A 13,724-nucleotide genomic window follows, 5' to 3' on the forward strand; every position below is an offset into this window, starting at 1 on the left:
TCAAGAAATGATCAGTTGTTTTTTAATTGGGCTTTGTCTTATACAAATAAATCTGGAGTATCGGCTGAATTTTTATTGGTATTTTCCTTATTGAAATAATTTAGAGTAGCCACTTTCCCTTATGAAATGCCAGTAGCTTTTTGGGGTTTTGTCTTTTACAAATCAATTTTGAGCAGACACGCCCCTTATATAAATGACCAAAAGTTATTGTTGTTTTTTTACTTGGTCGTATACAAATCTATCTAGAGTAGCTACGACTCCAGAAGACTTACATTTACACAATACTACTTTTTGTATTATTATTATTGAACCGTTTCCGTTCTGGACACTCTAACGAGTAGCAAGTTTTTAGATCATAGCTTTATTGAACGGCTAATATGCTACAAATTGCAGATTATATCTTCGAAATGCATACATATAAATTATTTCAATTGAAAACATTTTTTTTAAAACTTCGAAATTTCAAAATATGCGAGTGGAAATTCTATTCGCAAACGTTAACATGTGCAATGTAACAAATGCAATCAACGGTGGTTTCTGCTTTGTCAATTTTATACCAAAACGTTAAATGTGCAATTTAACGATGTGATACAAACTGGAAATGTTAATCTCCATATATCTAAACTCCACGGACCAGTTTGCGAAGCACTTGATAATGCCTAGTACTTATTTGCATTGGTGTATGAATTTATGTCATTAGAAGTAACTATTTAACGAAGCGTACATTGTGATTTAATGAAGTTTATTGACAAGTTGATTAAAATGAACGTTGACCCTCTTGTAATCTCTCTTCACTTGTGAACGTCACATTTTAAGTATGAAAGAAAAGAACATTATATTGGTTTATGCTTATGTATTTAGTATCTATTTTGAAGACAGCTTGAAACTTATATAGATCACTCTCGCTTCTGTTTACTAGGCAGAAACTGATACTATGTCCTTTTTCGGTAGCCGTGAGGATGTACCCCGGGTTGGGGGTTGGATCGAACCTACTACATATAACACCTATACAACAGTTATGATCTCGTTTACATATACCTGGCAAAATAGAAGAAAACAATTAATTTAATTGAATTGAAATCAAAATCATCGATATCTAATATATAGTCTATATATTAACCTCCCCTTTTGGTAAGGGATAGAGAATAGTTAGAAAAAGTAGTTTTTTTAAATTGAGACGGAGTTACATTATTTTCTGTGATGACTGTTTCACCGTTGAATATGTGTTTATGCTCAAGGGATACTAAACATGAGACGAACCACAAACACGACCGTAACAATTTACATTTTTTTTTACTAATGAGTGAATGTTAGACATCGAAACCGTAGGTGTTAATAAACGCCGTTCCCGGACATTACTGGATCAATACGCAAATACAGACACTAGTTAACATTTGTTTTTATCAGAGTAAATAAAAAAAAAAGAGACGGTGGAAAAAAAACATAAAAATCTAGCAACGAATTTAAAATCGCCTTAACAAAAAACAAATGTTTCCTCCTTAATACAATGAATGAGCGACATCTCGTGTTGTATAACGCAAGCAATATATTTCACCTTCCATAAAGAATGTACCGAGGTGCAATATTGGGGAGCTCCATAATAAAAAGTTGGGATATAAAGACTTAAAAACAAACTCCTCACAAAAGCCAAATGCACGTATTTGAAATATTCAACACTTAGAAAGTATCTACATCTGGCATTTTTAACGATGGCACCCACTCTCGAATCAACGAACACAAGTATATACGTGTGCGCGCGCATGTACACACGTACACACGTGTTATACATACACACATACACGCGCCCCTACACACGAACAAATGACGCGTACACACATACATACAATCAAGGATACCCACTCTCACGCAGGGACGTACACAATAACACACACAAGCGCACGCACACATGCACACCAAAATGGATTTTTATTTTTTCTTCTGCAAAAGTAGTGTTCCTGAAAACTAAATAAAAATGACATTTTGAAACCTTTTTTTTAAAATTTAACCATTTCCATCCACTCTGTACTTTGGAAGACTTTTCAGACTTCTATCTTTCAATGTTAAATACAAAAGCACAACAATTTGCAAAACTGTCATATCGATGCTTCTGTGTATTTAATTGTAATATATATGGGAATTATCCAATGCGTATGATTTTTGTGGATATTTGATGTTTCTTCCTTTGTTTTTTTTTATAAATGGTAGATATATAATGGCATCCATTACCAATTCCTTATTATTAGTGTTAGTAATATCCTTTTTAATTGACGTACAATCATGCAAGTGCAAAAATAAGTTACTGCTGGAGTTATTCGAAAAAAGCATATCTAGGACTAGTATGTTTAATGATAAGATAACAAAGGAAAATACTAATCAGGAAATAAAAAAAACGTTAAAGTACTTATTTGAATATAGCATTAAACTTGGGTGCCTTGTTCTACATATCAAGGCGATCCCCAGATCCATCTAGGAACCCATTTGTATGTCAGGGTCACTGCTCTTGGTCGGGAGGTTGAGAAACAGTGTTTCTTGTTTGCTCTTTATATCCTATATTTGTTGAAAATGATAATGAAATATTTGTCCGATCTGCTACTCATCAATGTATATCCAATGTTTGAAATGCGTCGATTCAAGGTCAATTTCAATGTACTAAGTGGAGTAATGTAGCTGGCATAGAGTGACAACTATACAGATCTTCTTCATTTATGGAAGGATCTCTATAAAACTTCGATTACATGTTCCATCCATTAAGGCGATCGGCGCAACCTATTTTGGATTGTTTTCATGTAAGTATCCGCTCCATGTATTTTAAAATCTACGAATTCTATGAATCTTATCTTTCGTCTTCCGCAATTGACCAATAATAAAGAATCACTGGACCAATAGATGTTTTTAATATAATTTCGTCAAAATTTATTGGCCAAAACAAATATGTTGTCGTTCAAATTACTTGATGTTTTTTTTAATTTACTTATAACTATGTTATTTTAGTAAATAACAAATATACTTGTAGGTCCACCAATAACCGAAAAGTATATGCTGCGTATGTTATGGATATGCATGAAACATGAATTCTCAAAAGTTATGTAGAGCCGACACAACCAAATGTCTATAAGAGGAGCATATGAAAGGTTATGAAACATGCATGTTAGTAAGCCTGGATTTGCCTTTTCTTAGTATATAGAGTAAACGGAATCTAAAAACCATCTACACGTATAACCCTAAAAAATAAAATATTTGTGTATATACTCATACTATACTGTTTGATATACTATTTAACTCAAACAAGGAAAGGTGTGTCACTGTACCTGTACATACGTGACTGAATTGTGCGGTATTATAAATGCTTCATACTATTACATTACAGGTTCTCAATGAAATTTTAACATCATCTAAAACTGTTTATTTATGTTTTGGAGATAATGTCCAGATGAATATAGTGCTTCTTTTTGAACGAATGAGTTAAAACGGTTTTATTGGACGGTAGATTAGTGTGTTGTGCGTTGTAATTCTACTAGTGTAGCTGTTTTTATTAAGCTGATAAGTGAAAACTTGCAAATAAGCTCACATTGAATTTAAGAAACTTGAAGTACTTGTTTATGCTAAAAATCTGTTGGTTTTGCTATATGAACTTATTTATTTTCTTTGTAGCATTACTGCGTTCTAAATAAAACTGAATACAAAAATTTTGACGCATTCATATTGTAACTTAAGCGCCACTTAAATGACCCTATATCGCTCCACTGAATATAAAAGTGTTTAAAGGGACGCAAATGATAATTGAAGATTCGAAAGAAAATTCGGCACACTTGTGGTTTTGTCGGCATAGTGACTTACTTTTGTTTTGGATCTTGTCTTCAATTTTGACCTATTTTATTGATTAGTATTTTACATCACTTTTTAGGAGATTGAATATGTCCATCGAAAGAAAAATAAACCGCTCGCCGAGGTCTCAACTATTTAATTGGTTCCCCTTGTGACTATACGAACATGGAAACAATTGCAAACCGATGATGAATTGCTGTTTATACTGCTCCCTTGATAGAATTTGATGTTGTGACATTGTAATTGTCATTCAAGCAGAGTTCGTTAGATGCTCTCTTTAAAACATTGCTTTAGTTTACGAAGTTAAGTTTTTGAGCCTAATGATATTTGGTATATATTGATCCGTCATTGTGTAATCCTGCATTTGGTGCAATGAGTAGTATAGGATGCTTTGTTTGTACGATACTAGTTCAAGATAGCTGTAATATTTCTTTTTTTGCATGTGTTCCATTTTCCGGACTCAATCGTCTGGAAGTATACCGCTGAACACGTACTAGTATAAGACATGCAGAGCAGAAATATGAAAATCAGGAACTGGATCCGTTTTCTTTATTCAAAACAAGGTATTGTAATTGAGCATGAATCACTTTTAACAACTGTTTCATGTCTAGGAGTGTAAAGTTGCTACTAGCTGGTTTGTCGTGGATAGACCACTACAAATAAGAATTGGTTGACCTGTATTGTAGAGCGTTGCTCGCCTAAATACAATATATAAAGAATTGGTTGACCTGGTTCATAGATTGTACAATGATCAACTAAAAAGGATTTGTTAACCTGGATCGTAGATAATAGATAAAACATCTAAACTTCGTTAAGAATTGGTTGATCTGGAAAGCAAATCGTAGCGCGACCTTCAAAAAACATTTAAAATCGGTTTGTCGTAGCTCGGTCATATAAAATATATTAAGAATTACATGTATTACTTATTACTTTATCTTGGATCGACCATCTAGAATGCATTAAGAATAGGTTACCCAGGGTCGTAATTCATAGATCATCCAATTACAATAAATAACGAATTAATTGACCAGGGTCGTAGGTTGTAACTCGACCACTTCAATGCTTTAATAATTGGTTGAACTGGGTCGTAGAACGAAGCTCAAAAATGAAAAACATACATTAAAAACTGCTCGACCATCTTAATTCAATTAGGAATTGGTTGATCTGGATGAGATCGTCAAAATTTGTAATGTGTTTTAAATGGTCGAACTACGATCTACTACCCAGGTCGACTTTAGATTTCTCACATCCCTATATTCCTTTATACTTGTGTCCTCCATTTAGCAGTCGAACGTTTTTAAAATTAGCAATTAATTGCAATTTCTGAGGCCATAACACTATTCGGGATAATCATGATATTCTTTTGGATGCTTAGAAAAGATGTTCAACAAATATTGTAATGAAAACTGTTTATTTATAACATAATAACATTCTAAACAAATATCATTCACAGCACTCATGTCATGTGCCTTGTCCAGAGTTCAGTGGCCATTGGTGTATTAGATAACCTTAAATTTAGGAGGAAAGAAAACCATAACATATTTGTTGTGTTACGAACATGTCATATATATTTAGTAGGTTCTGTTGATATATAATTATACAATCTAAATACGTATTAGGTAGGATTAAACAATTTCGATGAAACTCCTATGCAATGTTTATTTATGAATACGAAAGACATTTCAGTGAGGAAAAGCCCCTAGTATCATGAAATCTGATCACAGTTATAGCTATTTAACAAAAAACGGTTTATTTGAACACCTATTTAAATGCATCTTTTACTTGACTTTTAAATGCATCAGCATTTTACATTAAATCAAAGTATATGTATTTAAATTAAGAATGAGAATATTAAATAATTGAATCTTATAATTTTGGTTCGTTAGTTCTGTGGTAGATTCCTTCTCCACGTAGGAGCTACACACCACTGAAATATCAATGTCAACTCTGGAACGCTGGATAAGACGAGACTAGCGCAGATATCAACACCTTTAAATAAATATGACATAACTATATGCACTTCTTTTTCAAAACTACGTTAATTACTATGCATAATAATTGTTTCTCTCTTCCTAGTGTTTAATTGTAATTGTCAAATATTTGATTGCTTGTGGAAATCATGCGTTTGCAATATGAACGATAAGCAAATTTTACACACGTATATACATTAAAAGTAAATTTCAAAAATTGAAGTATCGGCCTTTCTTGCGATATTCAATTTACCGTTGGTGGTTCATCCTTGGTATTATCCTGTCTTAACACATTCATATATTTTTAATGTTAAACTTTTTCAATACATTGACTTTAAAGTGGCAAAGTTGACAAAAAAAAAACTTAAAAAGTATTTTGAATTTGAGAAATTGTTTGTGATACTCCTGACACTTGAAATTAACTTTAAGGGTCTTAACTGTGCTGTTCTGTTATTTTAAAATGAAAACAAACCTATTATTCAAAAACACAAAATTTGACGCTTCAAAATCGATTTAGTCAAGCTTGGGGATTTTCATTTCATAGTCGCAAAATGCTTTCTAATTATGCAAACACAATATATGTGACCAGACACCAGCAGTTTACGTATTTATGGTTCAATTCAATACTTGTTCAAATGTAAATGCATATTCATTTTCATTGTGCACCCCCTGTAAAGTTAAACATAGATATATATATATATATAAAGTTATATGTATATATTAAACCTGTCTGTTAAGAAATATTATATCTTTGATATATTGTTTAACTAGACATGTGACGAACATGTGGATGTTTGGTTATAAAACACGATTGTTTAAAAATCACAGACAGTAATTCCTCGATTCCAGTACGGCCGTAACGGTTAGAGCTGACTCAGCCAGATGCACGTCACAACAGCAAGCATCGATGAAATTTCACGAAAACCTTAAATATAAACAGAGAAAGGTACACATGTATAAGACGAATATTAATAGCACTAAATGGAGACGAATTAGAAGAAAGAAGAGTAACAACATGAAAAATAAAATATCAACAACAACCGTATTAACGCAAATGTGGAAACGACATTTCATTATATGCGTGTATGTAAAAATATGATGTTTTAATTATGTAGTTTTACCAACCGCTGTTAGGTGATGGGCACAGATTTGTGGTTTCATCAGCGTCTCCATTGGAGCATGTGCATCCTTCGGTTGTACACTCGGAGTAGGTCATGCACTGTGATTTTGCAGCATCGCATGTCCCACCGCTAACTGCAGTAATAACAACACTTTCATGTCTTTATTTTAACACGCGTTTAATGACAAATGGATATGAATTTATTTTTAATTGTTAACAATAAAATCACAATGTTATTTATTCCCTAAAAAATATTTTCGTGCGATAGAAGCAATACTATCTTCTTTTTAAATAGTTCTCATCAATATTATTTTTTAAACTTTTACACAATCATCTTAATCATTTTTCATGTCTTTACGGAAACGGAATGATTGCATATATTTTCATTAAATTACGTCGCTATGAGAAAAAATAGAACCTAAAGCACACGTCGCAGGGTTGGCGTTTGTGTCACAAATGTCACTTCCGCCACATCCCGTAGATGTTTCGCATTCCGATCCAAACGCTGTATTGGTAGACAGGTAAAACACGACAAAGAGTAAGTGACTAGTGCATTATTTCAATTAGAAAATCAAACTAAACAAAACAGAACAAAACAACATAATTATCCGATAAAATGCTCAAATTTAACCAATCTTACCTCCAATGCAGAGTTTGTTTGTGGCCGTAAAGTCCGATTTACAAGTACAGGTGTTGGTCGTACATTCGGCATTCAATACACATTTGCCTGTGTTTGGTGACGCACACGATTCAGCGTGTCCTGATACAAATAAATTTTTAGTAAACACTATTTAGTGTTTCAAAGAATTTGTGATTTCCCTTTAAATAATTGAAGATTGGGCTTTCATTCAGTCATAGACAAAAAAACACTTCGGTGTAAAACGCTTGATTTTGTCAATAGAGGAATAATTCGACGATTTTTAAAACCAATGCATAAATTTCCATTTCCACAGGTAACATGTGTAAAATTATATAGTAAATATTTTGACTGACGGCCAAGGTAAAAGTGTTTACACGCTGACAACGACACCAAAAGTATGACAATACCCCATTGATTTATTAACTATCAACTATAATAAAATTAAAAAACAACACTGAACACCTGTGTAGATTTCGTGTTTTCGTTTTTTATTACATCTTACCGAGAGCACAAATGCTCGATGATCTAGTGGAATCACAAACTCCAATTCCACAATCGGCGTTCGTGGCACATGCAACTCCAAGCTCTGAAATGTTTTATTAAAATGTGTCTTCGATAATACTATGCTTTCACTTAATTACTGCTAGTGTCAGATAAACTATTATATTGTATGTTATCGCGCTGTTGATTTCCGGCTAGAGATGTAGAAGTTGCTGATTTGACAATAGTTACTCAAATGTCAACTTGGCGATCCTTTATTTAGCATGAGAAGTAATTATTGTACAAGATTTTTTTGTCGCGCTAGAGTTTAGTTCTACATGTTGACATTTGCAAAAAAATTGCCGTTTTTTGTCGACGAGTTGGTATGCAGAAAAACAGATGTTCATAAAGAATGAAACTTTCGTGTAAAAGTACCTCTATTGTAATGAAACATTTGAAAAAGTATATTTTATGTTTGCATATGCATTATTTGTAACTGTAATTTTGAACAATGATTTCGACTATCTAAATAAAAAATAAAATTAAATAACATGATATTTCTGCATAGTATACGATTTTCTGTATTCTTTCGTGGACATATGGAACATGGTTTCCGTTTACAAATGCAGAAAACGATTGAGGGCGACGGTATCGGAAAGCGTGAACAAGGCCTTATGATGGTAGGGCAAAAGTAAACATAACGGAATACGCCATATTGCCGTTATCTAGTTTCCAAGACTAAGCAAAATAAGAGCTCTAAACGTCATGTTATCAATTTAACAGAAACCTTACAAGTTGAATTTAAGCTTTAAATATCAGCTCATCGCGGTTTATATTTCCCATAAAAAGTTGAAAAATGCTTAACTCGAATATTTCCGTTGTGCAATTATTTTCGAACCAACAACTTTTAAACAATTTGAAGGAAATTTACACAGGTTGAAATAGAAGGCAAAGTTTCAATTTGTCGCGTTTCTGTTAAGTACAAAAAACCGACGACGGTACAGGATACCGTAGCCATGGACAAATTTGAATATCCAATGTTGCGGGAGAGCTTTTTATCATTTTAAAATGCAAACTTCTAATTGCAGTCTTAATGTATACACTTAGTAATACATTGATGTGGTAATGAAAACTACAACGACAAGAAGAAGAAAAACGAAATGGAAAAAACTCTCCAATTAGCAGTCATATAATACAATCCGATGAAATGCTTAGAATGAAATAAGCTTGCCTCCAATGCAGAGTTTGTTGGTTGCCATAAAACCCGCCTTACATGAACATGTGTTAGCCGTACAGTCGGCATTCAACACACATTTGTCTGCGTTGGGTGCCGTACACGAGTCTTTGTCACCTGTTAATATATTTGGAAAACATCAAACGATTTGTCAATATATTATAAAATCAATATTGAGTGGCCCGATAATCAAAAAGTAAAAGAGATAATATAATAATAGTGGTTGAATAATATATAAAATATTAAAAAAAATCGATGTAAGTCGGTGATTCATTTATAGATACAATTTACCGAGAGCGCAAATGCTCGTTGTTCTGGTAGTGTCACACAGTCCAGAGCCACAGTCTTTGTTGGAAACACATGTACCTCCAAGATCTGAAGTGTTTTATTAGTAATATCTTACTAGTAACATAGATTCAACTTGTTACTGTCATGTTATATAGCATTCATCTAGTAGTATTAGTGCCACTTGTACTTAATTGTTTAATTGTATAGCTGATATGAAAACGAAATATGATACGATAAATTATCTGCATGAACATAAGACAATACCATCTTTATTTTCTTTACCTATGCAAACATAACATTTTATAGTTTAAATACTAGACGAAAAAACAAAAAGAAAAAAAATGGATTTCGCATACTGTAGGATCGAGTTTATTTATGGTATGTCATTAGGATTGGATGAAATGGTTTAAGCTGCGTATCGCTTTATTCGGCACAAACAATGGTGGAATAAAACATTGATTTAAAAACACATGAATGTGACCATGCCTCATTTTCTTAAACTTAAGATTTCTTCCAAAATATTTTCAAATGTTATTTTTTTACAAAGATAGTAAAACCGACACTTAATAAATAAGTAAGTTATTTTATTGTATTGTTTTTACTTTTGCATTTTTTTATCGGAATTATCCAAATCGGCTTTTGCTTAAATATTTGAATTCAATATATAACAGCGGAACTGGCGAAATTCCTAAATACATGTTTGCTAAACAAAGGTAAAATAAATGAAAACCATCAGAACTTCAATTAGACTTCAATTTCTAAAATTCAAAAGTGTGTTAGTGGTGTAGGTTGGTAACAAAACGCCACGACCGTAACCGGAAACAGTTTGTCAAATGGCGTCACAATAACGCGGAAAAAGATCAACTTCTTGCACAACGATACACTTAACATATGATAAATTTACACTTTCTTAAATGTTGTTCTATTTTTTACGAGACCTGCTGACACAATACAAACAAAACCAAGATAAACAATTTCCATGTATATTGTTATGCGATAATTCGCGATCCGAACATACACGAAGATGTTGCGTTTATCGGATGATAACCGCAATTTTCGAAAGGCAGTTCATTTAAGGAAAAGAAGTTGAGGTGTAAATATGATGGAATAATTAGCTATTTCAAACGCGAAATTGTCTATGAAAATTACTGTATATATGAATATGTATATAGTATACGATTTTCTGTATTCTTTCGTGGACATATGGAACATGGTTTCCGTTTACAAATGCAGAAAACGATTGAGGGCGACGGTATCGGAAAGCGTGAACAAGGCCTTATGATGGTAGGGCAAAAGTAAACATAACGGAATACGCCATATTGCCGTTATCTAGTTTCCAAGACTAAGCAAAATAAGAGCTCTAAACGTCATGTTATCAATTTAACAGAAACCTTACAAGTTGAATTTAAGCTTTAAATATCAGCTCATCGCGGTTTATATTTCCCATAAAAAGTTGAAAAATGCTTAACTCGAATATTTCCGTTGTGCAATTATTTTCGAACCAACAACTTTTAAACAATTTGAAGGAAATTTACACAGGTTGAAATAGAAGGCAAAGTTTCAATTTGTCGCGTTTCTGTTAAGTACAAAAAACCGACGACGGTACAGGATACCGTAGCCATGGACAAATTTGAATATCCAATGTTGCGGGAGAGCTTTTTATCATTTTAAAATGCAAACTTCTAATTGCAGTCTTAATGTATACACTTAGTAATACATTGATGTGGTAATGAAAACTACAACGACAAGAAGAAGAAAAACGAAATGGAAAAAACTCTCCAATTAGCAGTCATATAATACAATCCGATGAAATGCTTAGAATGAAATAAGCTTGCCTCCAATGCAGAGTTTGTTGGTTGCCATAAAACCCGCCTTACATGAACATGTGTTAGCCGTACAGTCGGCATTCAACACACATTTGTCTGCGTTGGGTGCCGTACACGAGTCTTTGTCACCTGTTAATATATTTGGAAAACATCAAACGATTTGTCAATATATTATAAAATCAATATTGAGTGGCCCGATAATCAAAAAGTAAAAGAGATAATATAATAATAGTGGTTGAATAATATATAAAATATTAAAAAAAATCGATGTAAGTCGGTGATTCATTTATAGATACAATTTACCGAGAGCGCAAATGCTCGTTGTTCTGGTAGTGTCACACAGTCCAGAGCCACAGTCTTTGTTGGAAACACATGTACCTCCAAGATCTGAAGTGTTTTATTAGTAATATCTTACTAGTAACATAGATTCAACTTGTTACTGTCATGTTATATAGCATTCATCTAGTAGTATTAGTGCCACTTGTACTTAATTGTTTAATTGTATAGCTGATATGAAAACGAAATATGATACGATAAATTATCTGCATGAACATAAGACAATACCATCTTTATTTTCTTTACCTATGCAAACATAACATTTTATAGTTTAAATACTAGACGAAAAAACAAAAAGAAAAAAAATGGATTTCGCATACTGTAGGATCGAGTTTATTTATGGTATGTCATTAGGATTGGATGAAATGGTTTAAGCTGCGTATCGCTTTATTCGGCACAAACAATGGTGGAATAAAACATTGATTTAAAAACACATGAATGTGACCATGCCTCATTTTCTTAAACTTAAGATTTCTTCCAAAATATTTTCAAATGTTATTTTTTTACAAAGATAGTAAAACCGACACTTAATAAATAAGTAAGTTATTTTATTGTATTGTTTTTACTTTTGCATTTTTTTATCGGAATTATCCAAATCGGCTTTTGCTTAAATATTTGAATTCAATATATAACAGTGGAACTGGCGAAATTCCTAAATACATGTTTGCTAAACAAAGGTAAAATAAATGAAAACCATCAGAACTTCAATTAGACTTCAATTTCTAAAATTCAAAAGTGTGTTAGTGGTGTAGGTTGGTAACAAAACGCCACGACCGTAACCGGAAACAGTTTGTCAAATGGCGTCACAATAACGCGGAAAAAGATCAACTTCTTGCACAACGATACACTTAACATATGATAAATTTACACTTTCTTAAATGTTGTTCTATTTTTTACGAGACCTGCTGACACAATACAAACAAAACCAAGATAAACAATTTCCATGTATATTGTTATGCGATAATTCGCGATCCGAACATACACGAAGATGTTGCGTTTATCGGATGATAACCGCAATTTTCGAAAGGCAGTTCATTTAAGGAAAAGAAGTTGAGGTGTAAATATGATGGAATAATTAGCTATTTCAAACGCGAAATTGTCTATGAAAATTACTGTATATATGAATATTTTTTAGACATGTTAGATGTTTGTAAATTTAGATATCTGTAGATCATTTTACAATTAAACAAAGATAATTTAGATTTTTCTGTACTGTTTGAATGTGCTCTTAACTTTCAATATGTAAATCAATATATGCAATGGATATGTGGACTAATATCTATAGTGTTCGTTTTTTATGTATGTGATGTCAGGTTAGGTCTGGTGTTTGATGATGTGAAAATGTGTGCGCAACTAGTAAATTGTCGTTTGGGCCTTTGCATTGTGCCCTATGAACAGGGTTAATTATTAAATTTCCGACTACTGGGCTTGTCTCTGTAGTTTTCATTGTACTATTGTAAGACCTAAATCGTTCCAATTAATATCTGTAAAATATTATAAATGAATTCATAATATTAGTGCATGAATTGTGACAAACTTTTGCACAACACAGCATACCTGCTTTGCAGAAGGTTGTTTCTTTTGTATATCCATCTGCGCAGGAGCATATCTTTGAATTATCCGCACCTCCACACACGGAGTTTGCGGCAGTGCAAGGTGCTACATTCGTGCAGGCATCACCGAGAGCAACTATAATAAATAACAGACTAATGTAAATACTCCAAGGGAAAGGTACTTAAACTATTTACTCTTAGATATATCATTTATGGCTTTCTTTTAAAAAAAGCTTAATGTAATTGATTAGACTCTTTTTTATCTGCCATTTCCACGTAAACATTGACTTTTTACGCACCATCACATTTATCATTTTTTCAAAGCTAAATTCTACTTACACATTAAACATATATAATAAAAAAAATGTTGTAACCAAATAACAAAGACAAAAGAAAAGGAGACCCACCCTCAAATAGGCAGACAAGTATTACAATCCGATGAAACAAGCTTA

At 32.6% G+C, this 13,724-nt stretch overlaps 1 protein-coding gene across 1 annotated transcript in view; it reads right to left on the reverse strand.

The window, feature by feature from the left end:
• Positions 1 to 6,658: 6,658 nt before the first annotated feature.
• The window catches only part of LOC128230827 (prion-like-(Q/N-rich) domain-bearing protein 25), a 61,866-nt gene continuing 54,800 nt past the window's right edge, over positions 6,659 to 13,724 (reverse strand). Inside the window, exons 11-16 of the mRNA XM_052943270.1 lie at positions 13,277 to 13,408; positions 11,393 to 11,512; positions 9,267 to 9,386; positions 7,556 to 7,675; positions 6,921 to 7,049; positions 6,659 to 6,720 (exon numbers count right to left, since the gene is read on the reverse strand). Coding sequence (XP_052799230.1) covers positions 6,659 to 6,720; positions 6,921 to 7,049; positions 7,556 to 7,675; positions 9,267 to 9,386; positions 11,393 to 11,512; positions 13,277 to 13,408 — 683 coding nt within the window. The remainder of the gene's footprint in view (positions 6,721 to 6,920; positions 7,050 to 7,555; positions 7,676 to 9,266; positions 9,387 to 11,392; positions 11,513 to 13,276; positions 13,409 to 13,724) is intronic.

Source organism: Mya arenaria, chromosome 4 (genome assembly GCF_026914265.1).
Source record: "Mya arenaria isolate MELC-2E11 chromosome 4, ASM2691426v1".
Classification (NCBI taxonomy): Eukaryota; Metazoa; Mollusca; class Bivalvia; order Myida; family Myidae; genus Mya; species Mya arenaria.